Source organism: Lissotriton helveticus, chromosome 10 (assembly GCF_964261635.1).
Source record: "Lissotriton helveticus chromosome 10, aLisHel1.1, whole genome shotgun sequence".
NCBI classification, from domain to species: domain Eukaryota; kingdom Metazoa; phylum Chordata; class Amphibia; order Caudata; family Salamandridae; genus Lissotriton; species Lissotriton helveticus.
In genome coordinates this window covers 246,558,908-246,573,768 of record NC_136071.1, presented here as the reverse complement: position 1 = coordinate 246,573,768, position 14,861 = coordinate 246,558,908, and the positions used below count along the sequence as shown (strand labels likewise).

The 14,861-nt window shown below is 46.8% G+C and overlaps 1 protein-coding gene across 2 annotated transcripts in view; it reads right to left on the bottom strand.

The window, feature by feature from the left end:
- Positions 1–14,861, bottom strand: part of TMC7 (transmembrane channel like 7) — a 430,401-nt gene that overhangs the window by 211,301 nt on the left and 204,239 nt on the right. For both annotated transcript variants that reach the window (XM_078665244.1, XM_078665243.1), the window contains exon 9: positions 14,857–14,861. This exon is cut by the window's right edge. In XM_078665244.1, coding sequence (XP_078521370.1) covers positions 14,857–14,861 — 5 coding nt within the window. The remainder of the gene's footprint in view (positions 1–14,856) is intronic.

Genomic DNA, 14,861 nt, shown 5'->3' with positions numbered 1-14,861 from the left:
TAAGGTTTGTAAAACATTGAAAAAAACAAATGCTCTTAAACAAGAAAATTAAGAACTGAACTTACTGAAAGGAAATAATTTATGCACGCAAGGAGGAACTCAGACACCCATCATGCACCATGTATTGCTCACAAGCTAACGCCAACAGAGGGCGTGCATGAAGAATAAAAAGAGCGGAAATGTTTCCCCATGTGATGCCTCAGTGTGTTTTCTCAAGAGCGGCCCATGAAGAAGAGGCGTAGGACCTCGAAACGCGTTGGCCAAGCAACAATCAGCTCGAGTGCGTGCAGGCTGCATTTCCACTGCCGGATGGCGGAGCACGGTCGTGTTCCCTCTCAAAGCTGGGGCAATTGGTATAACTAAATATATATATATATATATACACATATACATATATATACGTATATATATATATACACACTTTAACAAAATCAAGCGTGCCTTATTTCATTATGCACACTTTGATATTCAAATGTTCTCGCAATGAAATGTTATGTGGTTAAAGATTACAATTAATCTCCACTATTTTTGACAATTTCATCCACCTTTGCTTTTTAAAATAATCTCGCCGTGGATCGCCACTTGGCAATCCCCATATGGAGATTGCCATTGTTCCCTCTATTTTTACTACATCAAGCCGTCTATCGGCTCTCATCAATAAATATTAATCAGAAAAGAAGAGATCACATTCAACACTATGATACAATTATTCATCATAAAAGACATCTTTGCACATTTTAGGTCCCCAGATGTACTATCAGCTCCTCCCCACTGTTTCACCCAGTTGGGGTCTTGGTTTGAAGGTCGATAATATATCACGACTCCAGTCTTCTTAATTTTAACACTCTGTCCCTCCCTCTAATGTTTGCTGGGACAAAATCCATGCTAAAAAACTGTACTAGGTCCCTATTACTTTTGTATTTAATGGTAAAATGTCTAGCGACTGGATAACTCAAATCCTTCTTCACTATGGCACGCATATGTTCCAGTATCCTTATCTTAACACTATGGCTCGTGCTGCCTTTATACCTAAGGCCACACGGGCATCTCAGGCAAAAGACAGCATGTGTGGTCTGTGAAGTCATACATTTATTAATCCTTTTGCTTGATTTGATTCCCTTAACTTCATAGGTGAGTACTCTTTTACTGAAAGCACAGGGTAAACACCTCGCATTTCATTTAGTGTCCCCAATTTGGATGGAATTGCATCTAGGTGACTATGGACCAAGCTATCTTTCAATGACCTTGCCTTCCTAAAAGTAATCAATGGAGCTGATGGAATGTCTGTCCCAATGATTGTATCAGTTTTTAGCACATGCCAATTTGTTCTCATTATTTTTATTTTATTTTTTTTATTTTTTTTTTTTTAGAGTTTCCGCATCTTCTGAATAGGTTGTAATCATGCAGAACTTTCTTCATTTTGGTTTCTGAACTGTATTCTTTATTTGTCTATCTCTTTAAATACTTTCCACTTTCTTTAGAGTGTTCTCTGGGAGTTCTATTCTATAGCCTCTAGCTAGAAACCTGCTAAAGCTGTCCTTAATTGCTGTATCCAAATCACACTTTCTTGAACAGTTACGTTTCAACCTGAGGAATTCCCCGTAGGTTATACGGTTCTTCAGTTTGGGTGGATGGCTGCTGGTGGCATGTAACGAACTGTTGCAGGCCGTTGGTTTTCTGAATAGGGCTGTTGATAATTTTCCATCCTGTACTTCCACCCTCAGGTCCAGATAGTTCACTGCCACAGAACTAATCTCCCCTGTGAATCGTAAGTTGACATCATTCTGATTTATGTGTTCTATATATTCCTCTGCTAGATTGATTGACCCTTTCCATATCAGGAAAAGGTCATCAATATATCGATACCTGGCTATTATCTCTTTAGTCCAGATGTCATTGGCTGTGGACCAGGCCACCTGCTCCTCCCACCAGCCTACGAATACATTTGCATAGCTGGGGGTGAAACAGGTGCCCATCGCGGCCCCGGATACCTGCCTGTAAAGGTCTCCCTGAAAAAGAAAAATGTTATTTAGCAGACAGAATTCAATAAGTTCCATCAACATATTGTTATGGTCTGTGAGTTTCAATGGTCTCTTCTGTAAGAAATATTTGACCGCATTGAGTCCCTGTGTGTGGTTAATAGAAGTGTACAAACTTGTGATATCCAATACAATTAAGCAGTACGATGATTGCCATTGTATTCCCTCAATGTGGTTAATGAAATCTGTAGTGTAGGACCACAATTGTAAAACTGATTGGAAAAGAAAGTGGTCTGCAAACCTAGAAAGATTCTCAGTCAAACTACCCAAAGAAGACACTATAGGTCTACCCGGCGGTCTTACACTGTCTTTGTGAATCTTTGGTAAGTGATAAAAAGTTGGAAGTGTTGGATTCATTGTTCTTAAAAAAAAGATACTCGTCCATGTCCAGCATAGATTTGTCATGCCATTTTTTCATTAATGTATGATATTGAGTAATACTGTCCTGGTATTCCTCCTTTGTTGTTAATTCATCGCAGTCCTCGTTTCTTAACTGCCGAAGAGCTTCTTACACATATTGTTCTCTGGACATAAGGACAATATTGCCCCCCTTGTCTGAGGGCTTACAAATCACAGCTGTATTCTTCTGTAAATTCATAAGGCTATTTTTTGAGGCTCAGTTAGATTCCTTTTGATATTAGAAGGTTTCATATTTTCACGGAATCTTACTAGGTCTTTCATTACAGCCTCGGAGAAGAGTATCTATTGCATCCATAACATTTGTGGTAAAAATTGTGATGGTGGTTTAAAGGTGCTCATCGGTGCTTCCTGTTCTATTCCTAAGCATCTAGTACTTTGTGTGATGGTTTCACCCGTCCCGATGCCCTCTGGTATTCCTTCCTGGCGTAGTTCTTCCAGCACCTCCAAAGTAGTCAAATCATTGACCGTCAACAAAGCTATGTCTTTGATTTGAGATTTCAAATGCCTAGCCTCTGATAGTTGGTTTCACTTTGAAGTATTTGTGCAATTTGAGCTTGCCCACAAACTTAAAAAGGTCTATCCTTGTCTGTGTGAATTCTAGACAATTATCGGGACAAAGGGTTAATCCCAACTGAAGTACTGATTCTTCTGTAGTAGTCAAAGCCTCAGATGTTAAGTTAATTATTGTTAGATTAACAGTTTCCATTACCATCTGCCCCCCCTTTTGCTCCGTGTTACTTTCGGTGTCCTGTTGCCTCTACCTCTTCCAGCCGCCCCTTCTGGTTTGTCTTCTACTTCCAGAGGTTTGCTCTTTCCTCCTCTTAACCATGACTGTCGTATTATATTGAACTCCTCGTGAAAAGGTTTTTTTGTTGTTCTCCGGATGGGCCTGCTGTTTCGTCCTCCGATTGTTCATTCTCCGTCATGTCAGATTCTGAGGTTTCCACTCTAACTGGTGCAGGTGTCAGGGTCACTTTCTTGTTTGACATTTCTTTTCTTGGCTCATCAACTTTTTTTGCGAGCGTCAGTACCCTGCCTATGGCATAATCTCTTTTGTCTCGCTCAAATTTTTCTGGTTTCCTCGGTCTTATTTTCATTTCATACTCTAACAGCGGCTTCTTCATTTTTTCCCTCAACTCATCTAGTCTGTTTTTATCAGTGTCCTTGGTTATTTCATCTTCCAATGCCTGGATTTCTTTCAAGGCCTTTTCTTTATCGCTCCAGGCAAATTTTAAGAGTATGTTGAACATTCCCTTGCATGATAATGCTGTGTGTTCTGCCCACTCCTCAAGTGCATAATGAAATACGGCACGCTTGATTTTGTTAATTTGTATATAGCTACTAACCATCCCGGAAACTATGAATACTACACGGCTGCCACACACATTCAATGCAGGCATTCGCTGGTAGAGGGTAGGTGCTAATGAGCCGGCACCCGGCGCAATCATGAGTAGGAACCACCGCTACGGTGGAGGACTAAACTTAACCAACTAAATGCAATAGGCTTTACCATTATGTCCAGTCATCCCGCATTTGACTGTTACTGTTATGTCGTCCTTTTTTTGTGTACTCTTTCCCTCGTCTTTAGCCAAATAGGGTGCGGGAATCCAGCGTACACTAGCCTTGGGAGATTCTTCCCCTAGATGTGAGGGCAAGCCGGACTCTGCATTTTCAATTTACTATCAAGGTTGCGGTCTAGAGAGTGAATGGTTGCGATCCACTGCAGCAATCACGGATGAAGCGATGCATAGATGTACTAGTAATGGTTGCTTGGCACACCGACAGTGGGGATTCGAACTCCGATACTCCCGGGTGTAGCCCGCACCATACACCACATCTAGGAAAATCGTAAGAGACTTCTCTATGTTTTTAGATCTCAGCAATAGCGACCATCCTCGGGGGGCAAGCGGGGGGGCCTTGAGCGCAGTGGCCATTCTTTCTGGCATTGCGCTACTGAGGGATCCCCGCTCCTTTCCACGGGGAGGTGGCTGATGATTGTTACGAGATACGACGTAGTCACTGTGTGTCTGTATAATTATTTTGTATTGTATATAGGTGCAATGTGTCTTTTCGGTGCTACTATGTATAACGTGCTACGGTTTACCGAGCACCTATGCCTTGGCACGTTTTGGCACAGGAATTTCTTCTCTCTCTTTTATTTGTCATTCCCCTTAGGTACTTCTGTGTTTTGGGCATATCTACAGTCGAGATTTTAACCACACAGTAGGGAACAAAGTCCTGTGGTTAGCCCCAAGATACCTCTCACTTATGCAGGTTACCATCCCCACTTTGGAACCCCATTTTCACGTGCACTATCATCTCAACTGTTCGGTCCTGAAGAAACCCCACTGATAACTTAGACAAACCAGGCGTGAAACATGTCGACCTTGTAATAGTTACTCAGGCACATTAAGCCTCACAGTAACTCACTTACCTTCGGGTTTTTAGTCTACCAGGGGTACCACGCGATTAAAAGTTCTTCCTTTGGATACTCCTAGGCAGTTTTAATTTTGAGCATCTTTCACTGCACGCACTTCACCACTTCCACCACTGGATCCACCCCCACACCCGCATTCACCTGACAGCTTTTCTCTCAAAAAATCTCTGTGAAAGTGACCCTCGGGGGACCGGTCGGCCATTGCTGCGCCGGTCCGACGAGGAGCAAAGGCCCATTGATGAAGCATGACATCCTTCAGGGTGTGTGAGGGCTACTAAGCGGCAAGACTCGGCCCTCCCCTTCGGGATTGGATCCTTGATACTGGGGATGTACCTCTGCCTCTCTCTTTTTCCCTCTCACTATCTACTCTACTCTTAATCTTTCCTTTTGATGAGTGGGTGACACTTTGCACCCTTATCTCGGAACAGTGTCCCCTACATCCAAAAATACGATTGCCGCGCTTCAGCAGAAATCAGCCGGCACTCCAAAGAGTAAGTCACTCAGTTTTTTATTTGGTGATGATTACATCGACGCGTTTCAACAACTTCTCGCTGCCTTGTTCACGATATATATATATATAATGGCTTTTAAGAACAGCATACACCATTGCAATATAGGGCCCAAAAAGTGGTGACCGTAACTCTTCCTTTATTTCAATGATCCATCATTTTGAGTTTAAAAAACGCCGCATCTCAGTGTAGAATGTAAACACGATGAAGGAACCTTTCCAAAACGCGTTTATTTGCTGAGCTGAGAAAAACAAATAAAGATTGAAAGAACCCGACCCCGCGAGTGCTGGTATCATTTACGAGAAGGGGAGGAACTTTGGAGCTGAATTTTTAAACACGGAGCTCGGCCATGTTAAAAGCACCGGCCGAAAGAGTGACACGCTATGAAAGGTGCACTGGAGCAGGATTTATAAAGCGGAGGCACCGCCCTGGGATCCAGACGCCGAGAAGGATTGCACGGCGTGTTGGCAGTTACAATCGATCGGACAGACGGCGAACTGCAGATATACCGATAAGCCGCGTGTACATGACTTTGTTATAGAGTGTGACCCAGGACCAGGCGAGGGATTGGCAACAGCAATCGATATTTATGAAAAGAGAGCCCGGGACCCGAGCTCTCGCTAAACAACTATGAACATGTTGTTTAGCGAGACAGCACGCGGAGAGGCAGCCGCAGAAATGTTCAGAAAGAAGAAAGTAGATACAGCACACTCGGGGGCCACGGAAAGCAGCAATATCCCTAACACTCTACAAGCAGAATTCATGAAACTTGAAAGACTGTATAAGAGAGAGATGCATAAGTGGTGGGAGGCTACCTCCCTCCAGAATTATATTGAGGTTGAAAGAGTGCACGCAAATGTGTGCAAAAGTTCACAGTTCAAATACTATTTGTAGGAGGGTGGATACCTGACTATGGTTACCCCAGATTTTTTGCCTTGTGTTTAGCTGGTTTTCGACTTAGTTGGCCTGGGACCCTGCTAATCAGGGCCCCATGCTATCTGCTCTATCTTTAAAATGGACTCCATGTACCCTAGGTGCATAACTAATTGGATATTGGGTCACCTTATCAGCCCCTGTACAGTGTACTATAGGTACCCAGGGCATAGGTGCACCCAAGGCCTACCAGGGGCTGCAGCATATCTTTTGCCACCCCGGGCAGGCCATCCAAACAGACAACTGGCTGATCACTCAGCTGGGGCAAGGTCGTGTAATCACCCCTTGCTTAGATGTAGTAAACCTATATCTAAACCTATATCTGGACACATATACACCTATAAGTCACTCCTATGGCAGGCCTTAACAATCCTGGAGGCAGAGTGCTTGGTTTTATGTGAGATGGTGCTCTAGCATGAGCTGAGCCTGTCTGCAGCTTTCGGAACCATTTCCTTATAGCTGTTCCAGGGTATTGCCATACCATATACTCTTAAGTGCATTATAATCCTCGTGGTTATTGCTAACTTTGGTTTGGCTTTATCAAAACATGTCGTGTAAGTTGTCATACACTTTGGAATACTACCCCCTCGCCAGTTCTGGCAAAGGGGGTAGCATTTCACCCTTCTAGAGGGCTAAGACATGTGGGTAACAGTAAATGCGGTTAAATCTAACCAGAGCCTCAGCATCACAAAATGGATGCTGCTGTCACAGACACAAGTCTGGCCTCCTGCTGCTGACGGAAACTCTGGCAGGGGAGGCCTGGACAAATGGTATCCTGTCACAGGGAGGTGTTACACCACCCCAGACAGGAGATAGTGGATTGAGGCAGGCAGGGAGAGTGAAACTAGACACTGCCTGGGGCGCACAAAGCTCCCCATGCATAGCCAAGTTCAAACCGGTGCTGGGGCACTCCAGCCCCAGCTCTGGCGCGAAACTGGACAAAGGGAAAGGGGTGTAACCACCCCCTTCCTGGGTCCCACCCATAGGAGGGACCTAGCAGGTAATCCAGCCCCTTGATTTGGAATAAAGGTAGGAGCTGTGCCCATGAGCTTTAGATTATCCTGACTGAAACTTTGATACAGAACTCTGGACCCTTCGACATCCCACTCGACGTGGAAGACTGAAGAATCTCCCTTGTGGTCAAGGAGTGACCACCCTGTGCAAACAGGCACCATCCAGCGCCCAACGGTTTGCTTTGTTGCAGCTCCAGCCGGAGCTCGAGCGACAGAGATCGACAAGAACCGGATTCCCAGACTTCCAACAGCCCGATCAACAGCCACAGCAAAGCTGAGACCCGTGGAGGCGACGTGAGACGTGGGACCGGCCATATTGAAAAGACTGCGAAGTGCTGACCGTGCAGCTCCTGAGGCATCCTCGAAGCTGTGCATTGGGGTTTGAGAAGCCCCAGCCCCGAGCAGCTCTTGCACCGAAGATCACCCCTCCACACTCACTAAGTGCTGCGTGGGGCCCTTTTGCATTTTCCTGCTCGACGCGTCTGTCCGGTCACTTGCCCGTTGGCTAGTGACCTCTACGACGACAATTCTTTGAAACTACTCTGCTAGTCTGGTTGCTCCAGACTGGCCCTCGCTCCCCTGAAAAGGAGCAACCTCTCTGGCCTTGCTGGTCCGAGTAAGAAGCGATCTTCAATTCCTACGTGGGTTGCATTTGCCAAGGCCTGTTAACTCCGATCTGGAAGCCGACACCACCGACAGCGAGAGCCTTCGTGGGACAGCTCATGCTCCACTCCTGGTCATCCTCGATGCCCCAGAGTCCACGTGGCAGCGGAGACAAGCTTCTCGACAACCACCTGATTGCGCCTGACATCGCCTGGTTCCTTCCTGGTTCCATCCTGGTCACTGGTTAGTGACCCAGACTCTGTCCCCTCTGCTTTCAGGTACTCTACATCTTCGATCCACCCTTGGATCCAACCGGACTCTTCTCTCCTGGCCGCCTGCAGCATCTTCATCTCCAGGCTCCATAGAACTCCACGACGAAACCCGACACACTTTGGCACCTATGCACCCGCTTCCTGTGGGTGAGATAACGATCTAACACCTGTGCTCCTGTAGTGGTTTACACCTCTAGTGTCTTAGTTTAAAGTGGCTTAATTCTAATCCAGTCGGAAGACTTCCAAAACAGTAACTTTATAACTTTTACGCGCCATCGACTTTGCATTGGTGCATGCGTGTGCTTTAGGCACTGCACCCGTGTCCCGCGGGCCTCTCCCGACTTCATCACTGCTAGTCCCGAGTAGTCCCAGCGATTCACAAGGCCCTAGGCCCTACCATTGTTGGAGAGGTGGTACTTATACCACTATTTTAGTATATGGTTAGAGTGGCCACCGGGCTTATCCAAAATTGTGCAACTTTTGAATGTTTAACTGTGCTTTTGTTCAACCGCTTGTGCCTCTGCACTCAAAGAGTATAGAGGATTATTCTAGTAATAAATACATATATTTTTATAATATATAACTTGTGTGGTGTCCTTTCATTTGATATTACAGGATTGCATATGGTAAAACAGCTGGCTTCACATGCCCTCTTGAGTTAAGCCCAAGACTGCTTAGTCCATGCTACCCCTAGGATAGCTTGTCTATAAGGTTGACTTTACAACCACCACCATAAGGGATTGTTTGGACTGATACAAGGTGCTCACTAGAATAGTGATCATCATACATCAGGCCAACTTCTCACATTGGTGTGCAGCGGTTGGGATTTGAGCTGGCTGTTTTACCATTGCAATCTTTATATCATTTGAAAGATCACATTAAGTACTATAGGTACATATAAACAAAGCTTACATACTTAAGTTCTACTGAACTTAGCAGTTGTAGATTAAAGGGCTTAGCACACCCTGACTACAACTCACTAGCAAGGTTCCAGTAGGAAAACACATAGTGTAGGTAAGTGCAACACTTACACCTCACTAGAAGTCATGTCTGGCACAGGTGAGCAAAGCAGTGCTCTGCCTGTGGCAGGTGACCTTACCAAGGCACCTTCCAGCTAAGACAAGCTCAGCTTCAGAGACTTGAGTGCCTTGTGCCCTACAAGGGGGCTGGAAAAGGGTCACAACCCTACCATTCCAATCCTGATAGGAGTCCTAGAAAATGATGATCTTGAGAAGGCTAGTGCAGGTCCCTCAGGTAATCCAGGAGAAGGAGTGAACCCCCAGATAATGAGAACCTCACCCCAGAAGTAGATGAGGAGGAGGAAGTAGATTCAGATGATCAGGGGGACATCCAGGTCCAAGTTAGGAGGCTTAGCCAAGCTAACTTGAACCTACATGGGGATGGAGAGGTGAACCACCTTCCTAGACCCAATAGCAGAATATTCCCTGGCAATAGAAGAGCGAGATCCCTTTCCAGGGAATCTAACCTTTCTAATGCCTCAAGGGGTTGTCAAAGGGGAATGACTTCCCCTCAGAGAAAAGAGCATCAGGCCAGGATGAGAGCTGTCAAGCTCCAGATAGAGAGGGAAGAGATAGCCCTGGCCCACGCTAAACTTGCTTTAGCAAGGGAACAGAGATTGAGTGGATTAGATTCCACTGGTGGCAGCAATATCCAGAAGGATAAAGACAGGTCCTATGACCATAGAAACCTGACAAAGATTGTGCCCCCCTACAAAGAAGGGGATGACATCCACAAATGGATGACTGCTCTGGAGAGGGCCTGCATGGTACAGCAGGTTCCCCAAGACCAGTGGGCAGCAATCTTATGGTACTCCTTTTCTGAGAAAGGGAGAGATAAGCTCCTCACAGTTAGCCCTGGGGATGCTAAAAACTACACTGTCCTGAAGAGTGCTCTTATTGATGGGTTTGGCTTAACCACTGAGCAATACAGGTTGTTGTTCAGAGATACCCAAAAAGCTCAGACTCAGGACTGGACTGATTTTGTAGATTGTGCTACTAAGGCTCTGGAAGGTTGGTTACTTGGCAGCAAAGTACATGACTATACAGGATTGTATAATTTGATTATGAGGGAGTAGATCCTTAGTAATGGTCAAAACCAGCTTTTGCCCCAGCACCTGGTGGATTCAGATCTGGCTTCTCCACAAGAATTGGGTAAGAGGGCAGACAAATGGGTCAGAACCAGGATTAGGCCTAAGAATCAGGGTAATGACCAAAACAAGGATAATTCCAAGGCTCAAGAGAAAGGTGGGGATAAATCAAAAGAAAAGTCTCCCATAGGGCCCCAAAACTCCAAGGATGGGGGTGGGTCCCAAAACACTTCCTCTAACCCAAAGAAACCTTATTGCCATGCCTGTAAGCAGACTGGCCACTGGAAGACTGATAGCTGTTGTCCAAAGAATAGCAATAAGGAAAATATTCCTCCAAGTAAAGCTCCAACACCTCCTGTTACTGTTAGCAGTAATCCCCCAGGTGGTGGGAGCACCCCCAAGAATTTGGCTGGGTTTACTTTTGGAACTCATGTGGACTCTGGCCTAACCAGGTCCCCAACTACAGCTACTCTTGTCTGTGAAAATGGCATGGGGTTTGCCAACTTCACTGCTTGCCCAAACACTTTGAGCAAGTACAGACAGGAGCCCCTCATCAATGGTCAGAAAATTGAGGCCTATAGAGACACAGGGGCAAGTATCACTATGGTGACTGAGAATCTAGTCCCCTCAAGGCAACTTTTACCTGGTGCCACATACCAGGTGACCAATATTGATGGAGTACAGACAAATCATCCCATGGCAGTAGTAAGTCTCAGCTGGGGAGGTGTCACTGGCCCAAAGAGAGTGGCACTGGCCCAAAGAGAGTGGCAGTGTCCCCAAACCTGCCTGTAGATTGTCTACTGGGAAATGATTTGGAAATCTCAGCCTGGGCTGAGATAGAACAAGAAACCCATTCTAAAATGGTAAATCTCCATGGAAAGGTTAGTGGGGCTGTGATGGCCACAGCCCCAATCCAAGATGTCCTTCCTGAACAGGTTAGGAGGACTGTGCCAGTCTCAGCCCAATCTCAAACAGATTCCTTCCCTGAAAAGGTTAGCAGGGCTGTGATGGTAACAGCCCATACCCAAACTGAGTACCTTCCTGAAAAGGTTGGTGGGGCTGTGATGGCCATAGCCCAAACTCAAACGGATTCATGTGTTGTGAAGCCTGAAACTATGGATCACTCCACACAAACAGAGCATTGAGGAGGAATAGAAATCTCCCTCCCACCAGACTTTAGGAAAGGATCAGACTCCTCAGGGAACTGATCTTACCCCTTGTGAAGAAACTGCCCCAGAGGTAGTCAGGCCTAGCCTGGCAGAGCCCCTGATGTCAGTGGACCCTTCCAAGGTGGGACCCAGTCTGGAGCAGGTAACCTGCCCCTCACTACCCTGCATCAGTCAGCCCAGGGCTGCAGAGGTCAAGGAGGTCAGTAGACCCCAAAGGGCCCCCTGTCCAATAAAACACCCCCATCAGCAGATTAGGGGCACCAAAGCTAGCAGCCCTAGCAAGGTGAAAACTTTAAAAACTTCTGAGGGATCTCCCTTACACCTAGTTAGGAACCTCCCCCAGATGGACACGGTTGGGCACAGCCAAACATGGGACCCAAAGGCCCCAACCCTGACCTGTCCCTCCAGTAAGCCAACAAAAGGGACCCAGCCTCCAGCTGTAGGCAGCCAGAGGTTGACCCTGAGAGCACAGTGCAACTCAGTCATGGAAAGAAAGGCACCCATGGTGGATAGTGATTGGAGGAAGTTGAGCCCTACATTAGTGGATCCTCACTTCAGTACTCCCTCTCAACAACAGACTTTTACTTTACCAAAACACACTAGAGGTAGTAATTCCCTATGGTGGAGACCCTCTGATACCCCTAGGGTGAGGGATTGCTTAGTGGACCATGAGATAGGGGGTAACCATGCCAGTGCAGGTTCCTCCTTATATGGCCACTCAGGCAATATAGGCTTACCTGGTCAAGGATAGCCTTATCTCCTTTCGTTTGGGGGGGCGGGGTATGTAGGAGGGTGGATACCTGACTATGGTTACCCCAGATTTTTTGCCTTGTGTTTAGCAGGTTTTCGACTTAATTGGCCTGGGACCCTGCTAATAAGGGCCCCAGGCTATCTGCTCTCCCTTCAAAATGGACTCCATGTACCCTAGGTGCATAACTAATTGGATATTGGGTCACCTTATCAGCCCCTGTACAGTGTACTATAGGTACCCAGAGCATAGGTGCATCCAAGGCCTACCAGGGGCTGCAGCATATATTTTGTCATCCCTGGCTGGCCATCCAAACTGACACAACTGGCTGATCACACAGCTGGGGCAAGGTCGTGTAATCACCCCTTGCTTAGATGTAGTAAACCTATATCTAAACCTATATCTGGACACATATACACCTATAAGTCACTCCTATGGCAGGCCTTAACAATCCTGGAGGCAGAGTGCTTGGTTTTATGTGAGATGGTGCTCTAGCATGAGCTGAGCCTGTCTGCAGCTTTCGGAACCATTTCCTTATAGCTGTTCCAGGGTATTGCCATACCATATACTCTTAAGTGCATTATAATCCTCGTGGTTATTGCTAACTTGGGTTTGGCTTTATCAAAACATGTCGTGTAAGGTGTCATACACTTTGGAATACTACGCCCTCGCCAGTTCTGGCGACGGGGGTAGCATTCCACCCTTCTAGAGGGCTAAGACATGTGGGTAACAGTAAATGCGGTTAAATCTAACCAGAGCCTCAGCATCACAAAATAGATGCTGCTGCCACAGACCCAAGTCTGGCCTCCTGCTGCTGACCGAAACTCTGGCAGGGGAGGCCTGGACAAATGGTATCCTGTCACAGGGAGGTGTTACACCACCCCAGACAGGAGATAGTGGATTGAGGCAGGCAGGGCGAGTGAAACTAGACACTGCCTGGGCCGCACAAGGCTCCCCATGCATAGCCCAGTTCAAACCGGTGCTGGGGCACTCCAGCCCCAGCTCTGGCGCGAAACTGGACAAAGGGAAATGGGTGTAACCACCCCCTTCCTGGGTCCCACCCATAGGAGGGACCTAGCAGGTAATCCAGCCCCTTGATTTGGAATAAAGGTAGGAGCTGTGCCCATGAGCTTTAGATTATCCTGACTGAAACTTTGATACAGAACTCTGGACCCTTCGACATCCCACTCGACGTGGAAGACTGAAGAATCTCCCTTGTGGTCAAGGAGTGACCACCCTGTGCAAAACAGGCACCATCCAGCGCCCAACGGTTTGCTTTGTTGTAGCTCTAGCCGGAGCTCGAGCGACAGAGATCGACAAGAACCAGATTCCCAGACTTCCAACAGCCACAGCAAAGCTGAGACCCGTGGAGGCGACGTGAGACGTGGGACCGGCCATCCTTGAAAAGACTGCGAAGTGCTGACCGTGCAGCTCCTGAGGCATCCTCGAAGCTGTGCATTGGGGTTTGAGAACCCCCAGCCCCGAGCCGCTCGCGCACCGAAGATCACCCCTCCACACTCACCGAGTGCTGTGTGGGGCCCTTTTGCATTTTCCTGCTCGACACGTCTGTCCGGTCACTTTCCCGTTGGCTAGTGGCCTCTACGACGACGATTCTTTGAAACTACTCTGCTAGTCTGGTTGCTCCAGACTGGCCCTCGCTCCCCTGAAAAGGAGCAACCTCTCTGACCTTGCTGGTCCGAGTAAGAAGCGATCTTCAATTCCTGCGTGGGTTGCATTTGCCAAGGCATGTTAACTCCGATCCGGAAGCCGACACTGCCGACAGCGAGAGCCTTCGTGGGACAGCTCGTGCTCCACTCCTGGTCATCTTCGATGCCCCAGAGTCCACGTGGCAGCGGAGAAAAGCTTCTCGACAACCACCTGGTTCCTTCCTGGTTCCATCCTGGTCACTGGTTAGTGACTCAGACTCTGTCCCCTCTGCTTTCAGGTACTCTACATCTTCGATCCACCCTTGGATCCAACCGGACTCTTCTCTCCTGGCCGCCTGCAGCATCTTCATCTCCAGGCTCCATAGAACTCCACGGTGAAACCCGGCACACTTTGGCACCTATGCACCCGCTTCCTGTGGGTGAGGTAACGATCTAACACCGGTGCTCCTGTAGTGGTTTACACCTCTAGTATCTTAGTTTAAAGTGGCTTAATTCTAATCCAGTTGGAAGACTTCCAAAACAGTAACTTTATAACTTTTACGCGCCATTGACTTTGCCAGTTATGTAACAATGCAAGGCAATGCTGTTGTGCTGCCTTGCAATCCTAGTATATCTAGCATGCAGACATTACTAAAATCCTACAGAAAGTGAAATAGAAAAATTGAGACTGTTTTACATGTTCCAAAAAAACTTTGGAAAATAGAATTTTCATCTTAATAGAGCGGCTGCTGTTGGTCAAAGAAGGCCGTTTCACTCTTACTCATGGTGGGAACGTAGCCACTTCATACACCACAGACAGCCTTGAACTCACAAAGTAGTGACTTGCTACAATACTATTTGTTGAAAAGTATGTTATGCATCATGAATAGGAAAAGTCACAACAGAAGGCATCTAAGCAGAAACACAACAAATAGTTTGAGAAGATACATGGAAACCTACCTCAT